Genomic DNA, 27,420 nt, shown 5'->3' on the forward strand with positions numbered 1-27,420 from the left:
TAATATACTTGAACAATATCTGAGATGCTTTATTAATTTTCAGCAGTCCGACTGGACGGACCTACTGCCTTTCACAGAAGTAGCATATAATAATGCAGTCCACTCAAGCACAGGTTACACTCCTTTTCAAGTAGCTACAGGCCAGAGTTTCAACCCAATACCAGAACTAACCCCAAAAGAACCGGTTATCCCTGATCTGAAGGAATTGATTGCTCAATTACAAAATACATGGCCAATCGTTAGGAAAGCATTGGAAGATGCCAGAAAAGCATACAAGACACAGGCAGACAAAAAAAGAACCGATCCCACACCATTTAGGGTAGGAGAGATGGTATATTTATCCACAAAATACCTGAAATCACTTCAACCCTGTAAAAAACTAGGACAAAAATATATTGGACCCTTTCCAATTAAAAGAATCATAAACCCAGTAACAGTTGAATTAGAACTACCCAAAAATCTTAGACAAATACACCCAACCTTCCACTGCAGTCTATTAAAGAGAGAACAACAATCACCACTACGAGCAAAAATCCCACCACCACCCCCCCCCCATCATGGTGGAAAGAGAACAACATTTTGAAGTGAAAGAAATCTTAGATTCCAGAAAACACCATGGAACGATACAATATTTAGTGGCATGGAAACACCTCCCCTCCTCAGAAAATGAGTGGGTTAACAAACTCCATGTTAAAGCACTTAAGTTGCTTAAGAGGTTTCATACAGAATATCCGAACAAACCAGGCTAACATTTATATGTTTTCTTTCCCCACAGATGGACTCATCTTTTTTCTGAAAGAGCCGAATGTCAGAATCCATTTATATCACATTTCATAAATGTATAGGTAGAACAATGTGCTTATTCTGGGGATTCTCCCATCTCTCCGAAGGGGGGGGCGGAGAGGATAGACTTAATGCAATCTTCAAACAACAGGGAACATTTGAACTGGGGGAGGGAGGGGGAGAGACAGATCTGGATTGCATCTTCATTTACAACTGAAAAGGAAAGCAATAACCATAAAACCAAAGAGAGTTCCCTTTCCCATGGAAGGGCCTGACACCTAAGCAAATGATGAGAGCCTGACCAAATGGATGAGGGGAGGGGCTGAAATGGGAATGCTTTATATAGGATTGAAATGTAACTTTGTTAGATTCCGTCTTGTATTGCCACAATCGATTCCATCCTAGTAAACATTTTCCTTTTGGACTAAACTTGCATCCAAGAGTTCTTATTTCCTAAGATGTGGATTGAGGTGGGTCCTGACACAAGTGGTTATTCTAAATTTCCTCATGGATCTGGAGCATTTGAATAGATTGGGGAGGCTATTTAACCATATCTTTTGTATCCAAAAAGCTACCCACTCTGTCCATATTTATCCTTTTATGTGAATTCTCTTAGGATTTTCTGAAATTAGGATATAGTCAGAGGTGGAAGCTATGGGAGCCATTGTAAGATCACCCTTTAAAGTGATAATTTTTGAATTTCACGTTAAGCTCTTAAAACTTCAAAATGTTTAAGCTCCAGTCCCTAATTCAACTTCTTGAAAGTAAGCTCTATTTAAAAAAGGGCAGTTTGACATGTGACAGTGACAATCTTAACATCTTCTCTGTTTAGAAGAAAATAGTATATATCCAACAACTGTGTTTCTTTTTATTTTCTATTCATTTTTTTTATTCTCTCCCTTTCCCTCTGTTCAGTTCATCTGTCTTTCATTTTATCACATAATTTTTTGCTGACCCATTAACTATACACATTCTGGATATTTTGCACAATCTGAATAGAAATATTTTCCAAATGATCACATTCCATATTAGTTTTTTACTCTTAGTAGTTACTTGTTCTCAGATTGATGTTACCAGGATCACCAAAGAATCAGGAGTGTCTAAATGGAGAACATTTGAGAATCATTCAGTTTAGTTGAATGTAGTTTGTGTGAAAGTGTTTCATTTGAAATATGCTCCTAATAGGTTGATAGAAAAATAAAAATATTTCAAACAAATGCCATGCTTCTTTCTTGTTTAGCTTCAAAAATGATGCAAATGGAAACTACTTATATTCCCTGCCTTTTATGGATTTATTTTCCAGACCATTTCTACCCAGGTAGCATAGACTTAACTATTGGGTTTATGATATTGCAATCAAGCAATTGTAGCAAGGAGGAATTGAGTATCTGTGTCACACAAATATCAGTGCAAACTTGCCATATCCTTTCAAACATGTTTATACTTGGGGATATATCAAAGTAAAAAACCTGAGTTGGCTACTTCAACTAATGGGCTGAAATCTGCATGTTAGCAAACGAAATCATAACAAAAAGATTGAGATGAGTAATATATACTATATAAAACTACTGAAAAAAGAAGCAACCAGTGGTGGGATTCAGCCAGTTTGCACCACTTCAGCAGAACCGGTAACTAATTTTTTGTTGCCCAGGCCCAGAATGGACTTTCAAAAGTGGCATCCACACAGAGAACCAGTTGTTCACCTATTTGAATCCCACCACTGGAAGTAACAGATCCCTCATAGATGTAATCATGGGTTCCTTGCTGAATTGCTTGCCAAATTTATCTTATTATTTTCTCTTTTTGAAGGAGAAAAGCCTTTTGGTCTGAATTCTCACTTTCTCCCTGAGTTCTACTTCTTGTTTTTACTGGAAAAATAATGTTGCAATGTTTATAAAGAAAAGAGTCCTCAACTAGCCAGCAAGCCACACCCTTAAGAATTACCAGATTCTTGAACATTCTGACTTTCTTTCTACCAAGAATAAAGAAGTTAAGAGCTAAGTGAATTGTACACTCTATCTCAACGAGTTATATTTATTTTATAATAATTCCAGAAATCATCTGTACAAACTTCTTTTTTATATAATCTTTTATTGATTTTCCAATATTACAATTGTATCTTTGAAAAGCAATGTGGTGTCTGGGTTACAGTAGTTCCATTTCATACAGGTACGTGTTATTACAAATCTCCAATTTGTTGTAGCCAATATTTCCTCTCTTTTTTCCTTTAATACATATTGTCTCTTATCTAAATTAACATACTTCTTATTTTATCTATCAGTTATTTAGTGGTTTCCTTGCATTTGTCAATATTTTTATATATTTTACTTATTTTAACATTTCATCTTTAAGGCATCAATCACCTTATAAATTTTCCCAGCTTTAATTTTGCATTAATATTAAAGTTAAACGTTTGAAGTTTCTCATTTTCATATTTCTAAGTGACCCCACTTCCCTTTATCACAGTTATCTCCAATGCCTAATAATCTAGATACACATCCTATTTATCTCATTTCCATATCAACAGGTTAATAAGACAATATAATATTCTTGTTTTCATTATAATTTCCACATACTGTAAATTCAATAACCAAAATTTCTCCCATTTCAACATTTAATACATCCTTTCTCTTCTCCTTTATATCTGCTTTCTCGTGCTTAGACTTATAATTTTATTCTTATCACTACATCCAAGTATATTAGTTATATTATATCACTCTTAACATAAATACATCTTAGTCAATTTCATTCAAACGGCTCAATATTTCAATTTAACTGTTGATATTCACACATCTAAGTTTTTTAATTAGCCAGTATTTTTATCTGCACATCAAAGCAGTCTCTCATAATCCAAGTACAATCCTGTCTATTTAGATATTTTCCGTTTCAGGCCTCTTAAATATGTCCATTCTTCTTCAATCTTATTCTGCCTTTTTTTCTTTGCTTATGTCATTTTCCGTTTCTTTGCCTCAGGGTCATCAAAGAGTTCTTGTGTTGTAGTATCGTATTGAAGTGACCCTCCAATCTCCATTTTTGAAGGGTTGAGGGGTCTGATAGAGATACCAAATCTTCTCATTATTTTCTCCTCTTGGCGTAATTGTCCTGGACTGTCTATTTTTTCTTCCATCTGTTTCTCATTTTGATCTTCAAATTGGTGGAAGCCTGGGAAAGAGCAGCCACGGAGGCACTCGATCCCAGTGGGCTCCATGGTTTTCCGTTGAGCTCCGGAAGATGAAGCGTCGGGGGCCTAGAGAGCTGTTGGAGATCCAGCCGGTCTGAATCTGACCGATTGTGACTAAGGTCATCTACGAGGTCTTATCTTGCGGCGATGAGGGCGGCAAAGTCTAATTACTTTGCTGCCCTCATCACATCCGCAGATAATCGCCCGGCCGCCCTGTTCAGGGTGACCCGCTCCCTCCTTAATCAGGAGGTGAGGGAGGAGCCCTTGCAGGGTCGTGCCGAGGAGTTTAGCCAACATCTGGCGGACAAAATCGCTCGGATTTGGGCCGATCTGGACTCCGACTGGGCAGAGTCTGACGGAGGTGACATGAGCGGTCTTGGTGATATTATCTGGGAAGAGTTCGACCCTGTGACTCCGGAAGATGTGGACAGGATCATGGGGAAGCTGAGCTCCACCACGTGTTTATTGGACCTGTGCCCCTCCTGGCTGGTTTATGCGGCTCGGGAGGGGACACGAGGCTGGCTTCAGGCAGTGATAACTGCTTCTTTGAGTGAGGGTGGCTTTCCTGCTGCCTTGAAGGAGGCGGTGGTGAGGCCCCTCCTCAAGAAGCCTGCCCTGGACCCGGCTATTTTGAATAACTATCGTCCGGTCTCCAACCTTCGCTTTCTTGTGAAGGTTGTTGAGAGCGTGGTGGCGCATCAGCTCCCTCTGTTCCTGGAGGAAGCGGATTTTCTGTACCCGTACCAATCGGGCTTTAGGCCCGGGTACAGCATAGAGACAGCATTGGTCGCGCTGGTGAATGATCTCTGGCGGGCTCGGGACAGGGGTTGTTCCTCTGTCCTAGTCCTATTAGACCTCTCAGCGGCTTTCGATACCATCGACCATGGTATCTTACTGTGGCGCCTCAGGGGGTTGGGAGTGGGGGGCACTGTTCTCCAGTGGTTCTCCTCCTACCTTCTGGGACGTTCGCAGTCGGTGCTGACAGGAGGGCAGAGGTCGGCCTCGAGGCCTCTTGTTTGTGGAGTTCCTCAGAGGTCGGTCCTCTCGCCTCTCCTGTTCAACATCTATATGAAGCCGCTGGGTGAGATCATTTGTGGTTTTGGAGTGGGGTATCATCAGTACGCCGATGATACCCAGCTTTTCATCTCTATCCCAAACCACCCCAGTGATGCCCTCGATGTGATGTCCCGTTGCCTAGAGTCGGTTCAGGTCTGGATGGGGAGGAACAGGCTTCGGCTCAATCCCGACAAGACTGAGTGGTTGTACGTTCCGGCATCTCGGGAAATTCAGTCCATTCCATCTTTAACGATGGGGGGTGAGGTATTACCCCCTGTAGATAGGGCTCGCAACTTGGGTGTCCTCCTGGATTTACAGCTCAGTTTGGAAGACCACGTAGGAGCTGTGACCAGGGGGGCTTTTGCCCAGGTTCGCCTGGTGCGCCAGTTGCGACCCTATCTGGACCGGGATGCCCTGCGTACAGTCACTCATGCGCTCGTGACCTCTCGTATAGACTACTGCAATGCTCTGTACATGCGAAACTGGACGTGGAAGACAAGAGCCATTCTCCAAGCGTCCATAACGGCCGCATCGGCAAACCGGAAGTCTTCTGTAAAAACATCTTATTGAAGGATGTTATAAGTATATTAAAACTGAAATAGATGTATAATACAAAGTAATGATGATACAATTATTATTGTCACTACACGTTTTTTTTAGTTCGTCAGAAAAGTTTATTTCTAACTGTGCATTTCCCCTGCTCTCTGCACCTGTGGTGATATCTTATCATGTAACCATAGTGATTCTTACATGTCCAGCTATGTTATGGTTTCAGACTGTTTTGTGCGCATGCCTAGAAAAAGTTTCTCCCAGTTATTCTTTTATTTTCTTTCACTTTGCTGTTACTGTCTGTTACGTTAGGATGTAGTCAGCTAGCTCTCTTTATAATATATATTTAGTTTTTGTAATTAAAAGGTATTTAGTAAGATTATGCGTCGTGTTTTATTTCCTTCCTTCATGCACATCATGCATCCTCTGAAGCACGGTCCTTCGCCCTCTACTAAGGTGATTTATACCTTGACATTAATTAAATATAATTAATATAATAAAATGTTATTTTAGAACCAAGGGAAGCATTTTGGATGTTCTGATATTTAAGAACTTCTTATTTTTCAAGTAATCTTTATATTTATAGGTCCAAGCACAAGTCCGTCATACAAAATTGAATTTTGACAAATTGAAAACTGATGTCTGTCAGAAAGTGGATCTTCTTGGAGCAAGTAGATGTAATCTTCTGTCTCACATCCTTACAACATACCAGGTATCCATAAGGAAAGAATCTATGAAACTTAGGGGCTGTTTTTAGGAATGAGAGTCATAGTTTTTATGTGACAGACATAAAAACTTTATGTAGTAAAATATCCGCAGCTGGATAATTTTTGTTAGATGTCACAGGAAATGTTAACCATTAGATGTGATTTGAAGAATCATATTTCTTTCCATTACAGACAACTCTTCTTCATTTTTGGGAAAAAACATCTCATACCATGGCAGCTATCCATGAAAGTTTCAAAGGTTATCAGCCTTACCAATTCACTATGTTGAAGGTAAATAAAAGTTCCCTAAACCTATATAGCGCTATTTTAATAGTGTGATCTAAACAAATGAAATCTATTGCAAAATAGATTTTAGCTGGCTCAGGAATTCTGGGAGTTGAAGTCCACGAGTCATAAAAGAGCCAAGGTTGCCTACTCCTGGTATAGGGTTTGCTGCCTGAGCAGGGAGTTTTACTAGAAGACTTCCAAAGTCCCTTCCAACTCATTATTACTACTACTACTACTACTACTACTATTATTATTATTATTATTATTATTATTATTATTATTATTATTATTATTATTATTTATTTTTATTTTTATATTATTATTATTATTATTATTATTATTATTATTATTATTATTATTATTATTATTATTATTATTATTATTTGGTATGTAGCTTGTACATAATTTGTTCTGCTGGGTAATTATGCAATATGAAGGTCAACCTAAATTCATTAATAAAACAAAAAAAGAACAAAACAATAAAGAGAGGTGTGGTCGGTTAAGATTTTTGTTAGGACCACAGTATGCAAAGAGAGTAGGTTCATTTTTTCTTTCTAAGCATTGATCCCTGTAATAATTAAATTGGAAATTTAATTCTCACTTTACATAAAATTGGAATGAAATATTGAAAGTTGGCATACAAATAGAAGGATAAAGGAGGAATGCTTGCATATAATATATTTTTCTGCCTTTGAAATTACAGAATATGAAGCAAGCAGAAGATTGTCCAATTCAGGCATATATAACATATATCACTCATTATAATTTTTAAATGAAAAATATTCTTTATAGGTTGAAAACTCAAATAGGGAAATAGCAGGAGGAAAAGGAGTTTCCTAAGTTCTTAACCACTTCCATTTTCTTGCAGGAATTTTATCCTAAAATATTTTTTTGTGTGGAAAAATTATATTTTTCAGTATCTAAGTAGCAAGAAGTCTAATATAATTGTGGCAGTCGTATGAGTTAACTTATTTCTTAACTTCCATTCTTCAAAGAAGCAGCTAAAGGAAAGCAGTATAAATTATCTAGGTTAGCCTTGAGCTTCATTGACTCTGTTTTTAAATTTGGAATATCATTAAGTCTGATATTATCAGGGATAAGCAAATCATGGCCAGGAAAGAGGGATGATGTGTTGCAATCCAAGAACCTCTGGAGTGTCCCAAGTTGCCTCATTTCTAATATATTTCTTATGCCATGCTAGCCTTGGTGAACTTTGTTCCTTTTTTTGAAAAGATAAATATTGAACTCTGATACCAGTTTATATAAGATCTAAATTTTATTGTACAGTATAATCTTCCCCTTCCCTGTTCTTTAAGAAAAACTTAGTATGTTATTCTAAATTAATCAAATAGCCTTTAATGAAATACAGATTTATTGCCATTCTATTTTAGCTAATAATATTTTTTAAAGAAAACATTGTAAAGAACTGGTGATTTATTCATGGGAAAACATTACCTTCAGACCTAGAAAGATTCCTGCATTTAGGATTTATCTGGAAGTAAAACATTGTTTTAGAGGGATATCTTCTTTTTGCTAAACTCTGATATTGAACAGTCTGATAAAGGATTATTTTCTTTACTTCAGTGTATATTGTGGAAGTAGTATAATTGTAGCTGTTTTTCCTGATGGACAAGTTTATGTTTTAGATAATATTTTGAATACATTAACAAGTCATGGAATCCTGTTGAGAAAAAGATTATTTGCTTGGGGTTATCCAGTGCTTGAAAATGTTAATTCCTTTACCTTCTTTAAAATGGAAAAGAATGAGTTGAAATGTATCCTGTAGAAAAATTAATTTGCTGCTAATGTAAAATTAAATTAGCAGCAAAGAATGAAAATAGGACTGAGAAACAAAGCAGAGTTGAAATAGTGAACAGATTTTTCAGTAGTCTTTTCCTTTGTCACTGATTTTTGTGTCTTCCTATTTTCGCCCTTCCTAGAATTCTGAACTCTTTATCTCTATTCATCTAGTAAGCAGCAATCAAATACTAAGGGATATTGGAGAAAGATAGAAATAAGTCTAAGTATTTTAGGTGCTGAAAATGAGGGGCCAGCACTAGAGCAATAAATCATCTGAAAGTCAGAGAATAGAATCTGGAAGCAGAGCCATTGGGAGGGAGGGGGGAAAAGGAGGGTAAAAACAGTTGACCTCAATAGCACATGGTTGTGCTGCCATCTTGACATTTCTTACACCTATTCCTCCAACACAGCTGCCTAGGAGGACGAATTCTGATTTATTGCTAAGATGCTAAGTGAAGGGCACTGCCCGTTTGCCCATGTTGTAAGACAAAGGCAAGGGCAGAGCTTAATGGATTGGAATACAATGTACAAAATAAGAATACAAGGCATTTCTGAATATATTCTTAAGAAAAAAGTTAGTTGGGCATTTAAAAATAATTAGCTTCTTTGTAAATATCATTTGCTGGATATTTTTAATTATTTCTAGTGGGTGATTCATCATGAATGTTAACATTCTGAAACTTTTGGACAAATCCTGAAGTCTAGTAATCATGATTTTTCTGCAGGCTTGACTATATTTCTTTTCAAAAAGGAAAAGGGAGTTGGAGGAGTTGTGCTTCACAACTGATATTGTTATGTGCCTTGCAAAAAAGGGATAGAAATATATTAATGACTTAACAGAATGTGATTAGACATAGTTCCAACTACAAAGATTCTGAGCAAAATTTGTGACTTTACAGTTTTTTTAATCATAATACCTGATTTTTTTTAAAAAATGTGGATTTTATATTATATGAGAATTACCACCTGTTAACTTCTTTAATTTATAATAAACCTTATTTATGAGTAGCCAATTCCTTTCTAAATAGCAGAAATTAAGAAATACAGTATATTGAACATCTTTATGCTGTTTGCATGATCATTGCAATGGCTTTTTGTTCTACTTGGAATGATTTCCATTTAATTTTAGAGAGTTATGTTTAGAGAGTAATGAATATCATTGTGACCTTGCTGTTTTCTGAGGTATTTCCACAAACTACTGTAGAGAGGGTGCATGTCCAGTGGGGGGATTCAAATATGTGAACAACTGGTTCTCTGTGTGGATGCCACTTCATCAACGATTTGGATGAGGGGATAGATGGGGAACTCATCAAATTTGCAGATGACACCAAGCTGGCAGGAATAGCCAATACTCCAGAAGATAGGCTTAAGATACAGGAGGATCTGGACAGACTCGAACACTGGGTGCTATCTAACAAAATGAAATTCAATTGTGAAAAAAGTAAGGTTCTACATTTAGGCAGGAAAAATCAAATGCACAGGTATAGTATAGGTGGTACCTTGCTCGATAGTAGTAACTGTGAGAGAGATCTCGGAGTCCTAATGGACAATCACTCAAAATATGAGCCAGCAGTGTGCTGCAGCTGCCAAAAAAGCCAACACAGTGCTAGGCTGCATTAACAGAGGGATAGAATCAAGATCACGTGAAGTACTAATACCACTTTACAATGCCTTGGTAAGGCCACACCTGGAATACTGCATCCAGTTTTGGTCACCACGATGTAAAAAAAGATGTCGAGACTCTAGAAAGAGTACAGAGAAGAGCAACAAAGATGATTGGGGGACTGGAGCCTAAAACATATAGGGAACGGTTGCTGGAATTGGGTATGTGTAGTTTAACAAAGAGAAGGGTGAGGGGTGACATGATAGCAGTGTTCCAATATCTCAGGGGCTGCCACAAAGAAGAGGGAGCCAAGCTATTCTCCAAAGCACCTGAAAGCAGGACAAGAAGCAATGGATGGAAACTAGTCAAGGAGAGAAGCAACCTAGAACTAAGGAGAAACTTCCTGACAGTTAGAACAACTAACCAGTGGAACAACCTGCCTCCAGAAGTGGTGAATGCTCCAACGCTGGAAGTTTTTAAGAAGAGACTGGACAGCCATTTGTCTGAAATGTTATAGGGTTTCCTGCCTTAGCAGGGGGTTGGACTAGATGACCTCCAAGGTCCCTTCGAACTTATTATTATTATTAAGTCCATTCTGGGCTTGGGCAACAAAAACATAGCTACTGGTTCTGTTAAAGTGGTGCGAACTAGCCGAATCCCACCACTGATGTTATCCCAAAACACTTCTCTATGAGAAAAATAAGGCAGATATTTTGACTCTGCTCTCTCTTGTGTGTTGCTTTGGTTGATGCAAATAAAAATTGGTGGGAGACTTACAACCTATGAACTGTATTTTTGGACTAGGAATAACAATGAATAAACTGTTTTTGTAAGAATTGAAAATCAAAAACGGGGAGTTAAAAGAAAATACTATTTTGTGCAGATTGAAAATGCAATGTGCGTTTTTTTGGCAGCATGATTCAGAGTCAGAGATATATTGAATAATTGAATATCTGTAGAAATCTATATTAAAAATAAATAAATAAAATGTGTAAATCATACATCCACAATAATGCTAACTGTTTGGTCCTTAGAGTAGCAGTCACTAGCTGGCTTTATAAATACCAAACATTACACAAGGGTTCAAATAATATATTTCATTTCAAAGTCTTTGTTCTATGGCCCTATATAATCTGATAAATTGTACCATCGATTTAATTATAGTCCACTATAATACTGGGCTATAGTTAAATCAATGGCACAATTTATTAGACTACATACATGAAGTGTTTTTGGACTGAAGATTTATGTACATGAACTGTCCCCCAGCACAATTAAGATTTATGTTCTGAGAATCATTAAGATCAGGGATACAGCAATATTGCAAATTTTATTGTATTTTATTATGTATTTTCTGCAAAGTGTAGTATATAAAATATAATTTATAGAAACAAAACATAGTATTATTAAAATGCCATTACAGCATTTAGAATCTATTAAAATGTAATATTCAAGAACTCAAAATACAACTAGGTTTTAAAGATTCTGGAAGAATAAAAAAAATCTTTTATCTGTTGTGTTGCCAAAATGATGGTGAATAAGAGACTCTAGAAATCACAATTCATAACCAGGGAACAAAAGCAGAGTGCCTTTTTCTTAGTAGCCATTATTTCATTGCATTAGATCAGGACTAGATTTTTATAAAGAATTATAAGTTTGAGGTAATGTAATGTGAAGAGACCATTTTTCTGGCAGATTATTTCCAAATTATTTAAGGCATTGTAGTCTTAGTGGTTAAAATCAGAACTTTGAATTGGACCAACATATATAATTACATGTAATGAGAACCAGTGTGATGTGTTTACATATAAAAGAAGGTATGAGATATCTTGTGACTCTTACGGGATACCTTACAACTGATTTATTATGTTCCAGCAACTAAGCAATTAACATTACTTCTGTCCTGTGAATTCATGATAAAAAATGAAGCATTTTGCTTATTCCTAAGCTTTCATGTTTAGTTTTTGCTTTGCCAAATTTTTATACTACTTGTGCCAGCAAATATTCTCATTCTTTTTGTTATAATGCCTATAATAAATGTTAGCTACTGATCTCTTATGTTTGATATTTTTCTCTCATTTGGATCAAAATAGTTACTGTATTTGTTTTACACAGTTTGATTACTCAAAAATATTTTAAAAATCAGCATTCTTTATTACTGACTCTTTATATTGTTTTGCATTTGTGTTAATGGCTGGCTTAGAACTTACAAGAACCTGTAAATAAATTAATGGAAAATGAAGAAAAGGAGGAGGAACTGCATAATACCAAATCAGAAGATGATCAACAGAGTCAGTAAGTATTCATCAGTTAAAGGAATATAATCCATTATTTTACAAGGGCCTTCTACATCAACACTGCAGATGAGAACAATTCAGATTTCTAATTATAAGTGCACTCAGTACTTGTAATCTTTGTTTATGTCAGCTGCCATTTTTCTCTAAACTGTTGTTTTACCCATACGAAGAGCTCCCAAGGAAACCTATGGCCAGAACCTTATTATTATGCTAGAGAGGCCATGATCCTCAATTCCAGACAAAAGTGACAGATTACAAAAGAAGTAGATCCTTTTTTGAACATACTGTAATTTCTATGTATCTTGCATGAGCAAGAATTCTTCTATTCTTTTTCTAAAATATAGCAGAAATAATATGAACTTAATGAAAGTCAGTGTTATTACCAGCACTTCCTCATTTTTTTAAAAAATATTTTGAATGCTTTTAAGACTTTGATAGATTAATAAAAATACAGCACTGTCTACATAAATACATATAGCAATAACTTAAATGATTGTCTGTCTGTCTGTCTGTCTATCTATCTATCTATCTATCTATCTATCTATCTATCTATCTATCTATCTATCTATCTATCTATCATCTATCTAGTTTCCAGGCACTCTTTACAAATTGACTTATGCAGTCAGTTTTTTATTCAGTTTTTTTCTATGTTTAATCTGATCAAGCACTTAAGTTGATGTTCTTCTAGTCAGTTTTTGAACCAACCCTCCAACTTGCTAGGGTCAAGTGACATTTTATTTCTTCTCATCTGGATCATTTCAGTCTCCAGAAACATCCATCAGGTCTTGCAGTTGATCTTGGGTAGGGATTTAAAGCTGGATATAATTAACACAAAGGTACCCATTGACTTAAAACTTTGTTTAATGGTGGTTCAATTATAACAGCTTTTGAAAAAGTGACTTACAATCTGTATTCACACTTATGACCATCATACTATCCAATCACAGGATTACACTTCAAGTGCTATTTGCAACCAGTTACAGTAGTTGCAACAATCTGTAACATCCATTGGAGTGTCACTTACATTTGCCATACAAATTGTCATAAAGTTAGGCCCAACTCGACTTAACGACCGCAACAGTTTAACAGTGGAAATTCTGCTCTTAATTCAAGTATTGTCTGTACTGATGATATTATGTTGAAGAATCTTACCTAAGTAGCTTCATGTATATGTTAAACAAGTTAAGGTTGAGAAACACTGTACTAGGTAGTGCATAGGATTGAGTCTTAATTTCAAAAAAAATAAAGGCAATGACAACAACTACAGATGGACATGAAAAGTTTAAAAACAACAAGGAGGCAGTTAAATTAGTTTGATAATTTATCTTCTTTGGATAAAAAAATTATTCAAGATGGCAATTCTGCACCTAAAATCAAAAGCAGGATACCTTAGAAGATCTGGAAAAGCAGAGATATTGATATAAATACAAAAGAAGACTAATTAGAGCAAGTCTTACCTATAATGATATATGGGTTTGAGAAATGGACACTAAGAAAGGCTAATTGAAGAAGAATTGTCACCTTTGAACTGTGGTGCTGACAGAAAGTATTGCGTATTGCATGGACAACCAGGGCAACCAACAGAGATATGCTAAATTGTATAAAACCAGAAATATCACTAGAAGCTAAAAATCACAAGATTACATCTGATTTATTTTGGCCATGTAATGCATGCAAATTCATTAGGGAAATAAATGATGCTAGGAATGTTTAGTGGATCAAGAAGCCAGGGCAAGCAAAGAACTTGCTAGCTTAACACCATCAAAACGGATACAAAAATGAACATCCAACAACTGAAAGAAGCTGTGGTTGACAGGGTAGCATGGAGACACTTGCCTATAAAAGTCACCAAGAATCAGACCTGACCAAAGAGTTAAAACTACTACTAATAGTACAAGATGTACAATGGTTCATCCTGTAGTTTTCTGTGAATGTCAGATTCTGGTTCTAAACAGCAGTGAATAAGACAGGCGAGAAGGTCCAATAAGATCAAAAGGTGATAGTAAAGTATGGAAGCAATTATTTTGAATGCTTTCAAGACATGTACTTCATTCATAGATAGCAGTGTCCAGGGCACTATATCAATCCTACACTAGATGTTGCTGTCAACAAAAAAGGCACAGTGCAATTCTCACTCCTACACCCCTAATACTAAAACAGCTTCTGGCAGAAATAGCAGTTCTGTTCCTCTGCAACACTAAGTAACATATCGTACTAAATATTATTTTGCCAGAGCCAAAAGCTTAAATCCTGCAACATATGATGAAATCTGAGATTTGGGTACTTAAATGTACACATCGGCATGTAGTGAGTTTGTTTTTGATGAAATATTAATATTGGCATCTGAGCTTCAGAAGATCAGAAAAATGGTATTGTATCTTTTTAACCTTCTTAGCATATACATATGTGTGTTTGTGTGTGTATATATATGTATATATGTGTGTGTGTATACACACACATACATATATACACACATGTATGTGTGTGTATGTATGTATGTATAAGGAAATAAGCTCTTTTTCACTCCTTTCAATTTAAGGTTGATATCTTTAGATGATGAAAGCAACACCAAGGAAACAGCCAACTCAGGTATTCTTTTATATTATGTTTTTCAAATACCAAGCATGCTCCAGATTCCCAGTTGTCTTAATTAAAGCTGTGAACATTTTGCTTTAACAGGCTACTTTAGAGTATTAATACCATGCGTCATTTCAGGATATTCATCCCAACTCTGAAATATTTAAAGTACAAGCAACCCATTTAAGAGAAGAAATTTGCAATTGATTTAAGTTTTTATTTAACCAATTATGAATTCTCATAAAATAAATATTGTAGCATTTCACCTTAGTGCTTCAAGAGATGGACAGCATTGTGCTATGGCTACTGTTACTGCAATAAAAAAGAAATGGTGATCTCTACTAAATCAGCTAGAGCACCGTACTGTGTCTTTGCAAATGAATCAGACATCTCCTATGTGCTGTTTCTCAATGAATTATAACATACATGTAGTTTGTGATCTGGACTTGGTTGAGAATTTGTTCTATGTAAGTCTGAGAGCAAGAATACAGCTACATAATAGAATATTAATAGCAATATTAAAATAGTTGTACATTTTTAGCTTAAGGCTGTGTTAAAATTAACAAATTAAGTAAGAAAAGCAACAAAACAATTAGTATACCACTTCAAAACTGGAACAAAAACAATCCATTCCATATACTGATCTGCATGGATCTATACAGTTTGAAGTTTCTGGTTGCTTTTCAGGAGTTGTCCTGCAGAGAATACCATACAAAGTGGAAGCTAGAGTATTCCTAAAATAATTTTGTAATAGCCCCTACTCTTAATTTGAATAGAAATCTCTCAGAGAGAAAACAGAGTTCTATTGCAGAGAGAGCAAAACTCGAAAGGCCTTGATATCTTTAAATATAATTTTAAGACTAAAATGTGATTTTATCCATAGATAGCAAAAGAGTCTAGCCCTTATTTTTGCAACAGCATAGTGTTGCAGCTTGTGTTAAGATTTAACATGGAGGATGGTGGATCTTCCAGCTAAATATTGATGTTTGTAAACTATTAATCATCTGTAAATTTCTACAATATACATAGTGTGGTAAGTAGAAATGATTCAGTGTCCTTTTTGGATGTGAAATGGGTCTTTTTTAAATGGAATATATTATTTTAAAATCCCTTAAGTTGTGTAAATTGGCTATTTTAAAGCTCACTATGCTTTACTGATTACCCTGAATTAAGCTAGATTTATCAAAATATATATATTCTGATTAAAAAGCGCTTTTTACTGATTAATACTTTGTTTAGAACTATTTCAAGCTAAATGAAAAGTCTCAGTAATAAAATGATCAGATAGAAAAATCTATGAGGCACGGCTCTCTTCAGTATTGTTCATTTCTTAGCTGGATTTGATTTCACCTAGAAAATATTTTGGTTACAGCAGAAGATGCTAATGACATGCTGAGTACTTTTGGAGAAAACTTCAACCACAGAGAAAATTCAGGTATGTTTTTTTTAGAAATGCACTGCAACTATATAAATATTTCAGAAGGTAAGTTTCACTGAGTTCAGTGGAACCTGTTCCCAGATAATTTTCAATAGGTTTACTTATTTTAAGTATAAGATTTACAGAAGGGTCTGTAGATCAGTTGTTTCCTCAAATTTTCTCTTTTTTAGAAGCTATGGATCACTTACTAGAGTTGAAGCATGGAGAAAATGGTATGTAAATATTTTCTTTGCTACATCATTTTTATACAGATGCTAGGTGTTTTTCACTATGCCTATTGACTTCAAATGCTTAAGTATTACAAACAAAAATTCACTTGTTACTCTGATGTCAAACTTCATTGTATGCATTAGATATTCTCCCATTGGATTTCCAGCTAGGCATGTTTTGTGGGCCACATTATGCAGTTTGTAGAAAGCTTTTTTTATTTCACCCTTATCTTGGCAAGTGTTGAAGCGGCTTGCCTTCAGAAGTTGTGGGTGCTTCATCACTGGAGGCTTTTAAGAAGGGATTGAACACCCATTTGTCTGAAATAGAATAGGGTCTCCTGTTTGAGCAGGGGGCTGGACCAGAACACTTCCAAGATCCCTCCCAACTCTATTATTCTGTATTATTCTGCAGTATTGATTAGTAGAATCTAAAGCTTGTTTCATACATACTGTGAGCTTTGCTGTAACTTAACATTTTCTGTATTGCAATATGTTGGGTGTAGTGAGCCACTAGCCACCAGTGTGTGTTTTGAAAAAGAGGTGAGGTACTTTAAATTTTAAAATACCTAATTCATTCCTAGTTTAATAGAAGAGAATGAAAGTTCCAGCTGCCATTGTGATACAGCTGGAATTTCACAACTCCTATATTTTGCTAGTGCATTTCATGAATGTTACTGACCATTGTTGACCAATGGAAACTAAAAAGAACTAGAAATGTATCCTATAAATTCAGATTTGTAGTTTTATGTATTTTCTCAAGTTCAAGTTTTTATGCTTTATTATAGGTTATATGTGATTATTTTCCTATATGTTCCTGCCTCATTTTTAAAAAGTCAGATCTGTGTCTTACATTCCCTTTTTAATTTCCCAAATTATTTTAATCTGTGTTACTGAACTCTGATAAAGAAAAATCAGAAAGCATATATTTTATAATAAAAACTTTGTTCCTGTTTTTTCAAGCAGTTATTCATATTGCCCAACTTATTGCAATGTTTACATTTCCTGATTTCATATATGAAGAATATAAATGCATAGGTGGCTGCCTAGCAGTATGAAAATTATATTGAAGAAACTTATATTTATTCTAAATAGTTGCTTAATTTGAGATATAGGAAGTCTTCAGGTTACAACCACCATTTAGCAACTGTTCAAAATAACAGGAGCATTGAAGAAAGGGACTTGAAATTGGTTCTGGAAGTTGCAACTGTCATAATGTTCCAATGATCACATGAGTGTGATTGGGTACTAGGTAACCACTTCATGCTTACAACTGTTGAGTCCTATGGTCATGTGTTTACCATTTGTGACACACTCTGCTGGTTTCCCACAAAGTCATTGGGGAAGGTGGCAGAAGCTTGCAAGTCACTTTGGTAAGTCTTTCCAGCTCCTGCCACTTTTTCTCCAGAGGAACCTCTGGGTGGCATGATGAATATGGGCCCAGAGAGGAGGATAGCTGCTCACCTGGATGCACTAGTGCCAGGCAGTAGTATGTGTCACCCCTGCCCAGCTGCATTCATGCCAGGCCATAATACCTGTACATCTAGCGTCCCATATCATACTTCCACATTCATGCTGCACTGCAGCATCTGCCCATCCCCATAAGCACTGTGGTATCCATTCGCATAGCACTGCACCACCTACTCCCCTGCCTGCCTGCACTTGTGCTGCAGCATCCCCAGCACATTTGTGCCATACACCCAAATTAAACTAGACAGCATGGTTTTCCACTTTACTTTTCATTTCAAAATTATTATGTTGCTTCACAAAGCAGCTTTAAAGGAAGCCTTTTAAAAAAATCATCAGATTGATTGCTTTAAGCAGCCTTATAATTTATTAGTTAATTCATCTTCTGATTTATTTAACAATTCAGATTTAGTTCTTTTATTTTCTCTATTTAAATCTTCAACGTTATCTGCATTAATACGTGTGTGTGTGTGTGTGTGTGTGTGTGTGCATGCGCACGCACGCACGTGCGCACTCACACATGTGCTTTTTGACTCCTGGCAACTGCCTAGACAAGTCCATGCATTTTTCTTGATAAGATTTCAAAAGTGACTTGCCCCTGCCTGCTTCCTACAGCTGAGGGAGAATGACTGGCCCAAGGTTACATAGTTGGCTTCAAGCCTAAAATGGGACTAGGAATTCATGTTCCCTCGGTTTCTAAACACTACACCAAACAGGCTGGCTTAATACTGCCATGCTCTTAAATACCATTGTTCAAATAATGTCATCTGATGGCACCCAGAAAGTAGGTCTTCTCTGTTGCTGCATCTGTCCTCTGAAACAGCATTTTCCAGAGATTTAAATGGCACCTACTGTGCCTTTGTTCAGCACAGTAAAAACTTGTCTTCCTCCACCCCAAGGCCTTTGGTTCTGGTGGATGATGAGCTTTTCATAAGATTTTCTCTGCTGCATTGGATAGTTGTCTCTTTCAAATGCCTTTTTCTTTTTCCTGCTTCTTTTTAAGTTATTTTTATTGTTAAAGACAAACTCATCTTGGAATTAAATAGCCTTATAAATACATTAAATACATTTTAAATTAACCTTTCCTAAGATAGTTATCATCTGTATATGTAAGATTAACTTCCTGAATCCCCAGTCATTGTAATTGTGAGTCATGCTAAATTTGTAATAAATGAAGTCCGCTACTAATGGAAGGTAAGTTTGCCATTGCTTTCTTCTGAATTTTAATTACATTTCTCAATGTATCATGTAGTCACTGCACTTCCAGATGGTGTCCCAACTGAAGAATTAAATAAAAAAAATTAAACCAGCTCTGCTTAATATTTTGAAAGAAGGATGTTAAGAAAATGACAGATTAGCAATAAGCTTCAATGACTCATTAAGTAGCACTAATAATGTTTTTTCCATGAAAAAATCATTTAGATCTAAATATATTATTTATTATTTAATAAATGTCAACTTCTGATCAGTTACATTATTGTTACTAGTGGAAAGATTATAATTTCTACGTGAATATCTTTGATTTATATTTGTCTCTTATGCTCAAGCATACATAAAATAGCTCTGATGCATTTACTTCATCTTTTAGGCATGAGAGCAATAGGCCTTCCATGATAAGGTCACTCCTTTTCTCTTGATTTTATCCACAGGAAAAGTAATGTCATTAGAAAGTAAATTCTTCTTTGCTAGGTAAACCCTCGTGGGCCTTTTATTTACTAAGCTTATTAAATTATATCTCCTTTTTAAGAAGAATGAAAACCACTGCAGAAAAACAAATTTCATATTTTAGATTATTAGTGAAAATACTTATTTGGTGAAATTTTGGAGGTACTTTTAAAAAGTTGGAGGTGTAGTCAGAACATGCTTTCTTGCATAAACTAAGTTTATTCCCATTAAGGTTAATTTGAAAGATGAGAGATCAGAAATTTTCAGATTACAAAATGATTCCAAAATGTAAAATTTGAGAACTGTTAAGAAGATTGTCTAGCTCAAATGTTTATTTAAATTTAAATAACTATGCACGCTTTAATCATGGCTTATATGGGAAATTGTATGTACCAGATGGAACTGTCCGTATAGCCTAGGATTGTCTATTTTAATTGATGACAACTCTATAGGGTTTCAGGCAGGAGTTTTTCTCATTCCTACCTGACAGTTTTACATGTACTCTGCTTTTGAGTTCATTCCCTTTGGATAGATCGGGATGGCTATTCCTTACATTTGTTCTTATTTTAATTAATCTATCAATTTGTATGTTACTGTTCTTTTAGCAGTATCAAAGGACCAGCTTGTGAACTCCCTAGAATCTGAACTTACTGATAAGAATGACATGGTATTATTGAATGAGATACTCAATGCATCTTCTTTGGATGATGGCGAATTCAGCAGGGAATGGGTAGCTGTCTTTGGAGAGGTTAACCTTGCTGACACAGGGGCAAACTCTTCTGTGGGAGAAATGGAGAGCAATCAGTCATCATCATCAGGCTTCCTTCCTTCTCAGCTTTTAGACCAAAACATGAATAATTTGCAACGTTCTCTTCAAGGTAGGCCTGTTTTCATTCCTGACATTATAATCCCAGATTAGTCATTGTCTGGTGACATAATTGTTTCTGTCATTATTTTGGCCAAAGGTAACACAAGAATGAGTGTAGATATTCAGTGCCAAATCCTACTATAATATGTAGTAATTTTTTTTTCATTGAGAAGACTGTAAGGAAATGGTTACTAAATATCCACATCCAATTTAAGTAGTCATAGTTTGCTATCTTATGTGAATTTTTAAAAATGTACTTTAAACTATGATTTATCAAGCAATATAGATTCACTGTACTTTTTGGGGCAATATGCAATTGATACTACAACTCAGACAATGAGAATAGGAAATTGCAGATAGTCAGAAACATCAGTGGATTATTTCTTGACCGATGAAGACTTGGCTAGGATGTTGAAGGAGTTGGCATGGGGCAGTTGGTGAATAAATGTGAGTTTTACCACGGCCTCAGTGATGTTTGTTATTTCAAGTGATCTTTTATTGTATTGTGTTTCAATTTTGTTTGCTGCCCAAAATTTCTTACGGAAGATGAATGCCTGTATAGGTTTATTCGATGAATAAATGCCAAGGAAAGAAATATTAGGAAAATCAAGTTTGATTACAAAACTTAAAACTATTGTTTTGCATTTTACCTGAATGTGATTACATGCATACATATGCTGAGAAGTTTGCAAATATAATTTCTAGGAAGTGGTGATTGTAATCCTTATATTATTCTAACTTTATTTATAGAATTTCTTTTGTTAAAAACACAACCAATTTTGCTCTCATTGAATATTGATTAATTATTGCCATACTTAAAAGACGTGTATCTCCAGGACAAGATTTAAAAGAAAACATGTTTTATTAAATCACCATTCTTGTTGTTTAAGTTCTCCCTGTGCAGTGGTACATCTTCTGTGCTGCCAATATTTTATGTTAATTTCTCTGCTGTTTCTTGGGCAGATGGTGGCTGTGGGAGGGAGGCGTAAAGGGTGAAAGGAAAAATTGTCTCATTATTTTTAGAATGAAGGGATGACATGTGTGAAGGGTATTTAATTCCTCCTGGGTGTTAATGTGGGTTGGGTTGGTTGTCATTTGTTGATGGGAAAATTATTCCTCTGATTTTGCTCAGGTAGAAGAAATAATACCATTTGGAGTAGCAATAAAAAGACTGTTTTTAAAAGGACACTATTAGGACTGACACATCTAAGATGTGAATATGTCATTAGAATTTCAGTGGTTTTATTCCAAGTTCTTTGGCTTAATAAGTCTGAATAGAAAAATAGCTGCTTTCTGAATACTGGGAAAATGCTAAAGACTAGATTATTTTAGGTGGTGTGATTTACCTTGATCCAGGATAAAAGTGTCCTTGTGGCAAGGTGGGCAGCAAACAAATTTAATAAATAAATAAGTGTAGCAAAGAAACCAAAAGGTTCTAGATATAAGAAGAAAAGTGTATAGTATTTGTCACAATGGTGACTGTGTTATATTAAACAGCAATTAAATGACGGAAGGTAAAAAATAAAATTAAAAGCTGGGGGATGGAGACATGTATTTTTTTGCTATCACCTGTTCAACAGACTTTTGGAAGAAGAACCATTTCAATTCCCATTGTTTTTCAGGCAGTGCTGAATAGTCTTGGAGGTAAACTATATATTTGGCTGCAGTGATGGAATAAATAAAACCTTTTATATGGTTGCTGAAAAAATCGCTATAAATATGTGGCTTTCTGTTTGTGTGTGCACATGTACAAACATAAACACACTGTACAGGTAGTCTTCAACTTACAACTCTTTGTTTAGTGATACATTCAAAGTTACAGTTTTGTAAGGGAGCAAATTTGGGAACCACAGAGAAGCTGTAAGACTGCCTTAGCTTGGAAGACTTTGCAGGAGCATATTGGACTCCTTTTAAATCGTAAAAACTGACCCTGACTGTAGAGGTACACTGTGTGAAACTTGTCCACTAAGAAAAATGAGTATACCAGGATAAGGAGGTATGAAATTGTACTCCAAAAAATTCACAGGTGTGCACCTGTTTGAATGGAGTCCCATCCAGAAAGATTTCAGTAATAAGAATTAAAGCAACAATATCATAAATATGTATCAAAAACTGCTTGGAGCCCTTAAGATTGAGTAGTATATTTACAGTAATACAGAAAATATATTCAAAAATGTATTAAAAATAAACAGCGGGTTTCTGCTAATTTTCAAAGGCTAAGCGAACAGTACTGTTTTTGTTGTTAGCTGCGAAGTTGTGTCCGACTCATCACGACCCTATGGACAACGTTCTTCCAGGCCTTCCTGTCCGCTACCATCTTCTGGAGTCCATTTAAGCTCACGCCTACTGCTTCAGTGACTCCATCCAGCCACCTCATTCTCTGTCGTCCCCTTCTTCTATTTTATTTTATTTTTATTTTATTAAATTTATATACCGCCCTTTCCCAAAGGACTCAGGGCGGTTTACAGGGTATTTAAAACAACCAGTACAAAAGTTAAAAACAAATTAAAAAAAGATTAAATCATCCCTAAAATTAAAAACCCCAGTTAAAAATTCTCAGCCGGGGCCGGAGAGCTCAAAGAGCCAGGTCTTCAGGTCCCGGCGAAATGTGCGAAGGTCGGGGGCAGTCCTAAGCTCCACGGGCAGCTGGTTCCAGAGGGCAGGCGCACCCACAGAGAAGGCCCTTCCCCTGGGTGTTATCCGCCGACAGTCTTTTATCAGCGGCACCCTGAGAAGACCCTCCCTGTGGGATCGCACTGGACGAAGGGAGCTTGATGCTGGCAGCAGGTGTTCCCTCAGATATCCCAGACCCAAGCCATTCAGGGCTTTATAGGTCATCACCAGCACCTTGAATCTCACCCGGAGGGCAACCGGAAGCCAATGCAGCTCGCGGAGTAGAGGTGTTACATGGGAGTATCGAGAAACCCCCATCACAACTCGTGCGGCCACATTCTGCACCAGCTGAAGCCTCCGAGTGGTCCTCAAGGGCAGCCCCATGTAGAGAACGTTGCAGTAGTCTAGACGGGAGGTCACGAGCGCATGAGTGACTGTGCGTAGGGCATCTCGGTCCAGATAGGGTCGCAACTGGCGCACCAGGCGAACATGGGCAAAAGCCCCCCTGGTCACAGCTCCTATATGATCTTCAAAATTGAGCCGTGAATCCAGGAGGACGCCCAAGTTGCGAGCCCTGTCAACGGGGGGTAACATCTCACCCCCCATTGTTAAAGGTGGAATAATCTGGTTATTGCCCTCAATCTTTCCCAGCATTAGGCTCTTCTCCAGTGAGTCCTCCCTTCCCATTAGGTGGCCAAAGTATTTGAGTTTTAGCTTCAGGATCTGGCCTTCTAAAGAGCAGTCAGGGTTGAACTCCTCTAGGACTGACCGGTTTGATCGCCTTGCAGTCCAAGGGACTCACAGGAGTCTTCTCCAGCACCACAGTTCAAAGGCCTCAATTCTTTGGCGCTCAGCCTTTTTATGGTCCACCTTTCACTGCCATACATTGCAACTGGGAAGACCATAGCCTTGACTATAGGCACTTTTGTTGGCAGGGTGATGTCTCTGCTTTTTAGTGTGCTGTCTAGATTTGCCATGGCTTTCCTCCCCAGGAGCAAGCGTCTTTTAATTTCTTGGCTACAGTCCCCATCTGCAGTGATCTTGGAGCCCAGGAAAATAAAATCTGTCACTACCTCCATTTCTTCCCCATCTATTTGCCAGGAATTGAGAGGGCCGGATGCCATGATCTTGGTTTTCTTAATGTTAAGTTTCAACCCAAGAGAGTAACGTACATTTTTGTAAAATTAAAATACTCTTAAAATCAGTTTGCTTACAACCTCGTGTAACATAGTTGTGAACTGAATGACAAAGTTGTTAAGCAAATCTGGATTTCCCCATTGATTTCACTTGTTGGAAGCCTACTAAGAAAGTTGCAAATGGCAATCATATGAGCCCAGGATACCTCAACCTTCAGAAATACATGCCAGTTGCCAAGTGCCTAAATTTGGGTCATATGACCATGGGGATGTTGTGACAGTCATAAGTGCAAGGACCAATTGTAAGTCAGTTTTTTCAGTGCCATTGTAACTTTGAATGGTCACTGAATGGTGATAAGTTAGGACTACCTGTAAGGTAGTGGTTTCCCTATCTAGTTGTATCTGACTCCAGGGCATAGTGCTCATCTCCCTTTCTTGGCTGAGGGAGCCAGCATTGTCCAAAAACATTTTCTGTGGTCATGTGGCCAAAAGCACACGGAATGCTGTTACCTTCCACAGAAGTGGTACCTATTAATCTATTCGCATTTGAATGCTTTCAAACTGCTAAGTGGATGAGCTGGGCAGGAACAGGACCTCACCTCGGTGCGCAGTGCTCAGATTTTGCAACCCGGTTGTCAGCTTTACAACTGACAAACTCAGTGTCTTTAACCACTGAGACATTGTGCACCCTCCTCCCCATATTGCTACCTTAACAGAAAGTCTTTTGCTTTTCTAACTCTATTTAGTTCTAATTTGTTAATAACAGCTTATCTCAGAACTGCAGTCTGTTGCTGGATCTCTTTCTTAGGCTTAGGACCAGCCCATATTTAAGCCAAAATTAAAATACACAAAGAGAATTTATGAAAAAGTAAAACAATACAAAGAAAAATATACATGGTTAGGGTAACCTTTGCTCCCTAAATCAATGACATGACCAAACAAAATGAAAGTCTCATTTCAAGATGTCACGGAGTTTTGGTTTTCAGAAAATGGTTTGGGTATTATTGCCTTGAATGATTTAAAATGATTAAGTAATTGCTATTGATTCATACAAATGCAATTCTTTTACTGAATCTTAGGTTGGGCAGCCAGCAGCATTAGCCCATCACCTGCATTGCAGACAGGACAGAAATCCAACAGCTTGAACCCAAATGTCAATAAGGCACCAATGAAAGGTAATTGATAAAGACAAGATAAAAATAAAAAAATTGTTTCCTTTGGGCTCAGACATCTCCATTACCTTGCATAGTCTCGGGTCTGTTTACAAAGAGCAGTTTCCTTTGAAGCTATATTTTATTTTTACTGCACTCTGACTAAAGTATTCATCATGCATGGAATATTTATGTTTGCTTTTTCTCGGCATGTAAAATATTACTGAAATTTCTATAATAGCTTTTAATGGCTGTGAAGTTTTAAAATTTTATAGCCCTTGTAATAATATCCTGAAAGCCATTGAACATGCTGAATTTTTCTCTCCAAGAGTAGACAGAACTTTCACTTTAGAGAGAAAAATCCAAAATCGGCATTTTGTCTCCCAAACATTCCTTCTAAGATGTTGAAGTTCTACTATGAGAACAGGATAAATGGGGAAGAATGGAATATATAGCATAGGCAAATGTGTACATAATTTGGATTTCATATGCCCATTCGAATGTTTTATTTGCAGTTATATTGACTGTGTTATAAATGACTTTTGAAAACAGTCTCATGAAAGCTAGGTTTCAAATTTACATACACTCTGAATGTATAAAGAGAAAGAAAGGGTGAACATACCTGCAGAATATTTTTCTGACCATAAGCACACTTGATAAAGGGTCTTCTTAGATGTGTCTAAAATACTTTCTTGAGTAATGCCTCCTAAATCCATTTGTTCATATGTCATCCTTAAAAACTGCAGTCCAAGACAAATACTGACTTGGCCAACATTGTCTGTGGTTTCTTTTTTGCAGAAACTGGAAGTTCTTCTAAAGATCTAACAGCTTGGTTTAGTCTCTTTGCTGATTTGGACCCTTTGTCCAACCCAGATGCTGTTGGGAAAACAGATAAAGAACATGAATTGCTCAATGCATGAGTTGTCTGCCTATGGTAAATCTCTTTTCACTAATCATTAGCATTATCTTGGGGGTTTAAGAAAATTTAAAATTGAACTAGTGTGCTGTTGTACAACTTCTCACTTTTGTGCCATTCTAATAAAATCACAGGACTGACCTTTCTCTTTCTATAGGTTACAGTTATTAGCTCTTGTTTATATAAATAGTTTACACCCATTTTTGTAAGTAGATGTACTGAACGAAATTTTGGTTTAAACTGAATTGCTGGCTAGATTAGCGTACTTGGTGTCGCTTGGGTCTTGATAGAGCAGTCTCATGGTAAATAAAAAGGTAAAATATAAAGGAAAAATTATTTTTGTATATTTATTTGCATAATTCAGGAAATAATATGTAATTGGAAGTTGCATGGATTGAATCAGAAAGACAATAATATGTAATAAATGACTGCAGCATTAGAATATAAAGTGAATTTCTATTCTTAGTATCAATAATGAAAAATCTATACTTTGGGGCTAATCATCAGAAAATTATAGCTGAGTATGAACCTATTCTGTTCATTTTCTAATTTTAAATTATTAAGTAGCATGGCATAAATCCAAATCCACTGCCAAGATTGCATACTTTTAGAGTGTTCTTTTGTGCCAGCAGTTTCTGCTATAAAAGAGACTAGATTTTATTGCCTTTGCCACCATGTGCGTTCATGATAATCTTCATTTCTATATAAGGCTCTTTTCATTGTGGCTGGTTTCATACTACCATGTTCTTAAGCCTGTTGTAACACTCTTCTTTAATAAAGATGGTTTTGACAAAAAAGTATGTGTAAATTACCTTTTTATCAGCTGGAACATAAAAAAATGATAGAAATATTATCACTTGTAGTCAGAAATTTTCTAGTCGGTTTTATTGTTGGAAAAATAATAAACAATCACCTCATAAGGGAAGAGTTATTATCAACATGCATTATCTCAGGCATTTATTTAATTATTGTGTCCAACCACCTGGTGCCAGTTGACTGTCATGGAGAGGAAGCAAGCAAACAAATCAGCAAGCTAACCCTTATAGAAGAGGATCTTTTTAATCCATCTTCTCTAGTTGTTTCTGCCCATCAATTACAAGGCAGAGTGGGTCACCTGGG

The 27,420-nt window shown here is 36.4% G+C and overlaps 1 protein-coding gene across 5 annotated transcripts in view; it reads left to right on the forward strand.

The window, feature by feature from the left end:
- The window catches only part of ICA1 (islet cell autoantigen 1), an 81,723-nt gene extending 54,634 nt beyond the window's left edge, over window positions 1-27,089 (forward strand). For 4 of the 5 annotated variants that reach the window (XM_081343662.1, XM_081343665.1, XM_081343664.1 and 1 more), the window contains exons 8-16: window positions 6,156-6,281; window positions 6,469-6,567; window positions 12,171-12,262; window positions 14,804-14,853; window positions 16,214-16,276; window positions 16,450-16,491; window positions 20,223-20,495; window positions 25,314-25,409; window positions 26,184-27,089. In XM_081343662.1, the coding sequence (XP_081199788.1) occupies window positions 6,156-6,281; window positions 6,469-6,567; window positions 12,171-12,262; window positions 14,804-14,853; window positions 16,214-16,276; window positions 16,450-16,491; window positions 20,223-20,495; window positions 25,314-25,409; window positions 26,184-26,305 (963 nt within the window). In that variant the 3' untranslated portion in view covers window positions 26,306-27,089. The remainder of the gene's footprint in view (window positions 1-6,155; window positions 6,282-6,468; window positions 6,568-12,170; window positions 12,263-14,803; window positions 14,854-16,213; window positions 16,277-16,449; window positions 16,492-20,222; window positions 20,496-25,313; window positions 25,410-26,183) is intronic. The other variant, XM_081343663.1, reaches the window with a different exon arrangement.
- Window positions 27,090-27,420: the final 331 nt, after the last annotated feature.

Source organism: Vipera berus (assembly GCF_964194415.1).
Source record: "Vipera berus genome assembly, chromosome: Z".
In the NCBI taxonomy this organism is placed as follows: Eukaryota; Metazoa; Chordata; class Lepidosauria; order Squamata; family Viperidae; genus Vipera; species Vipera berus.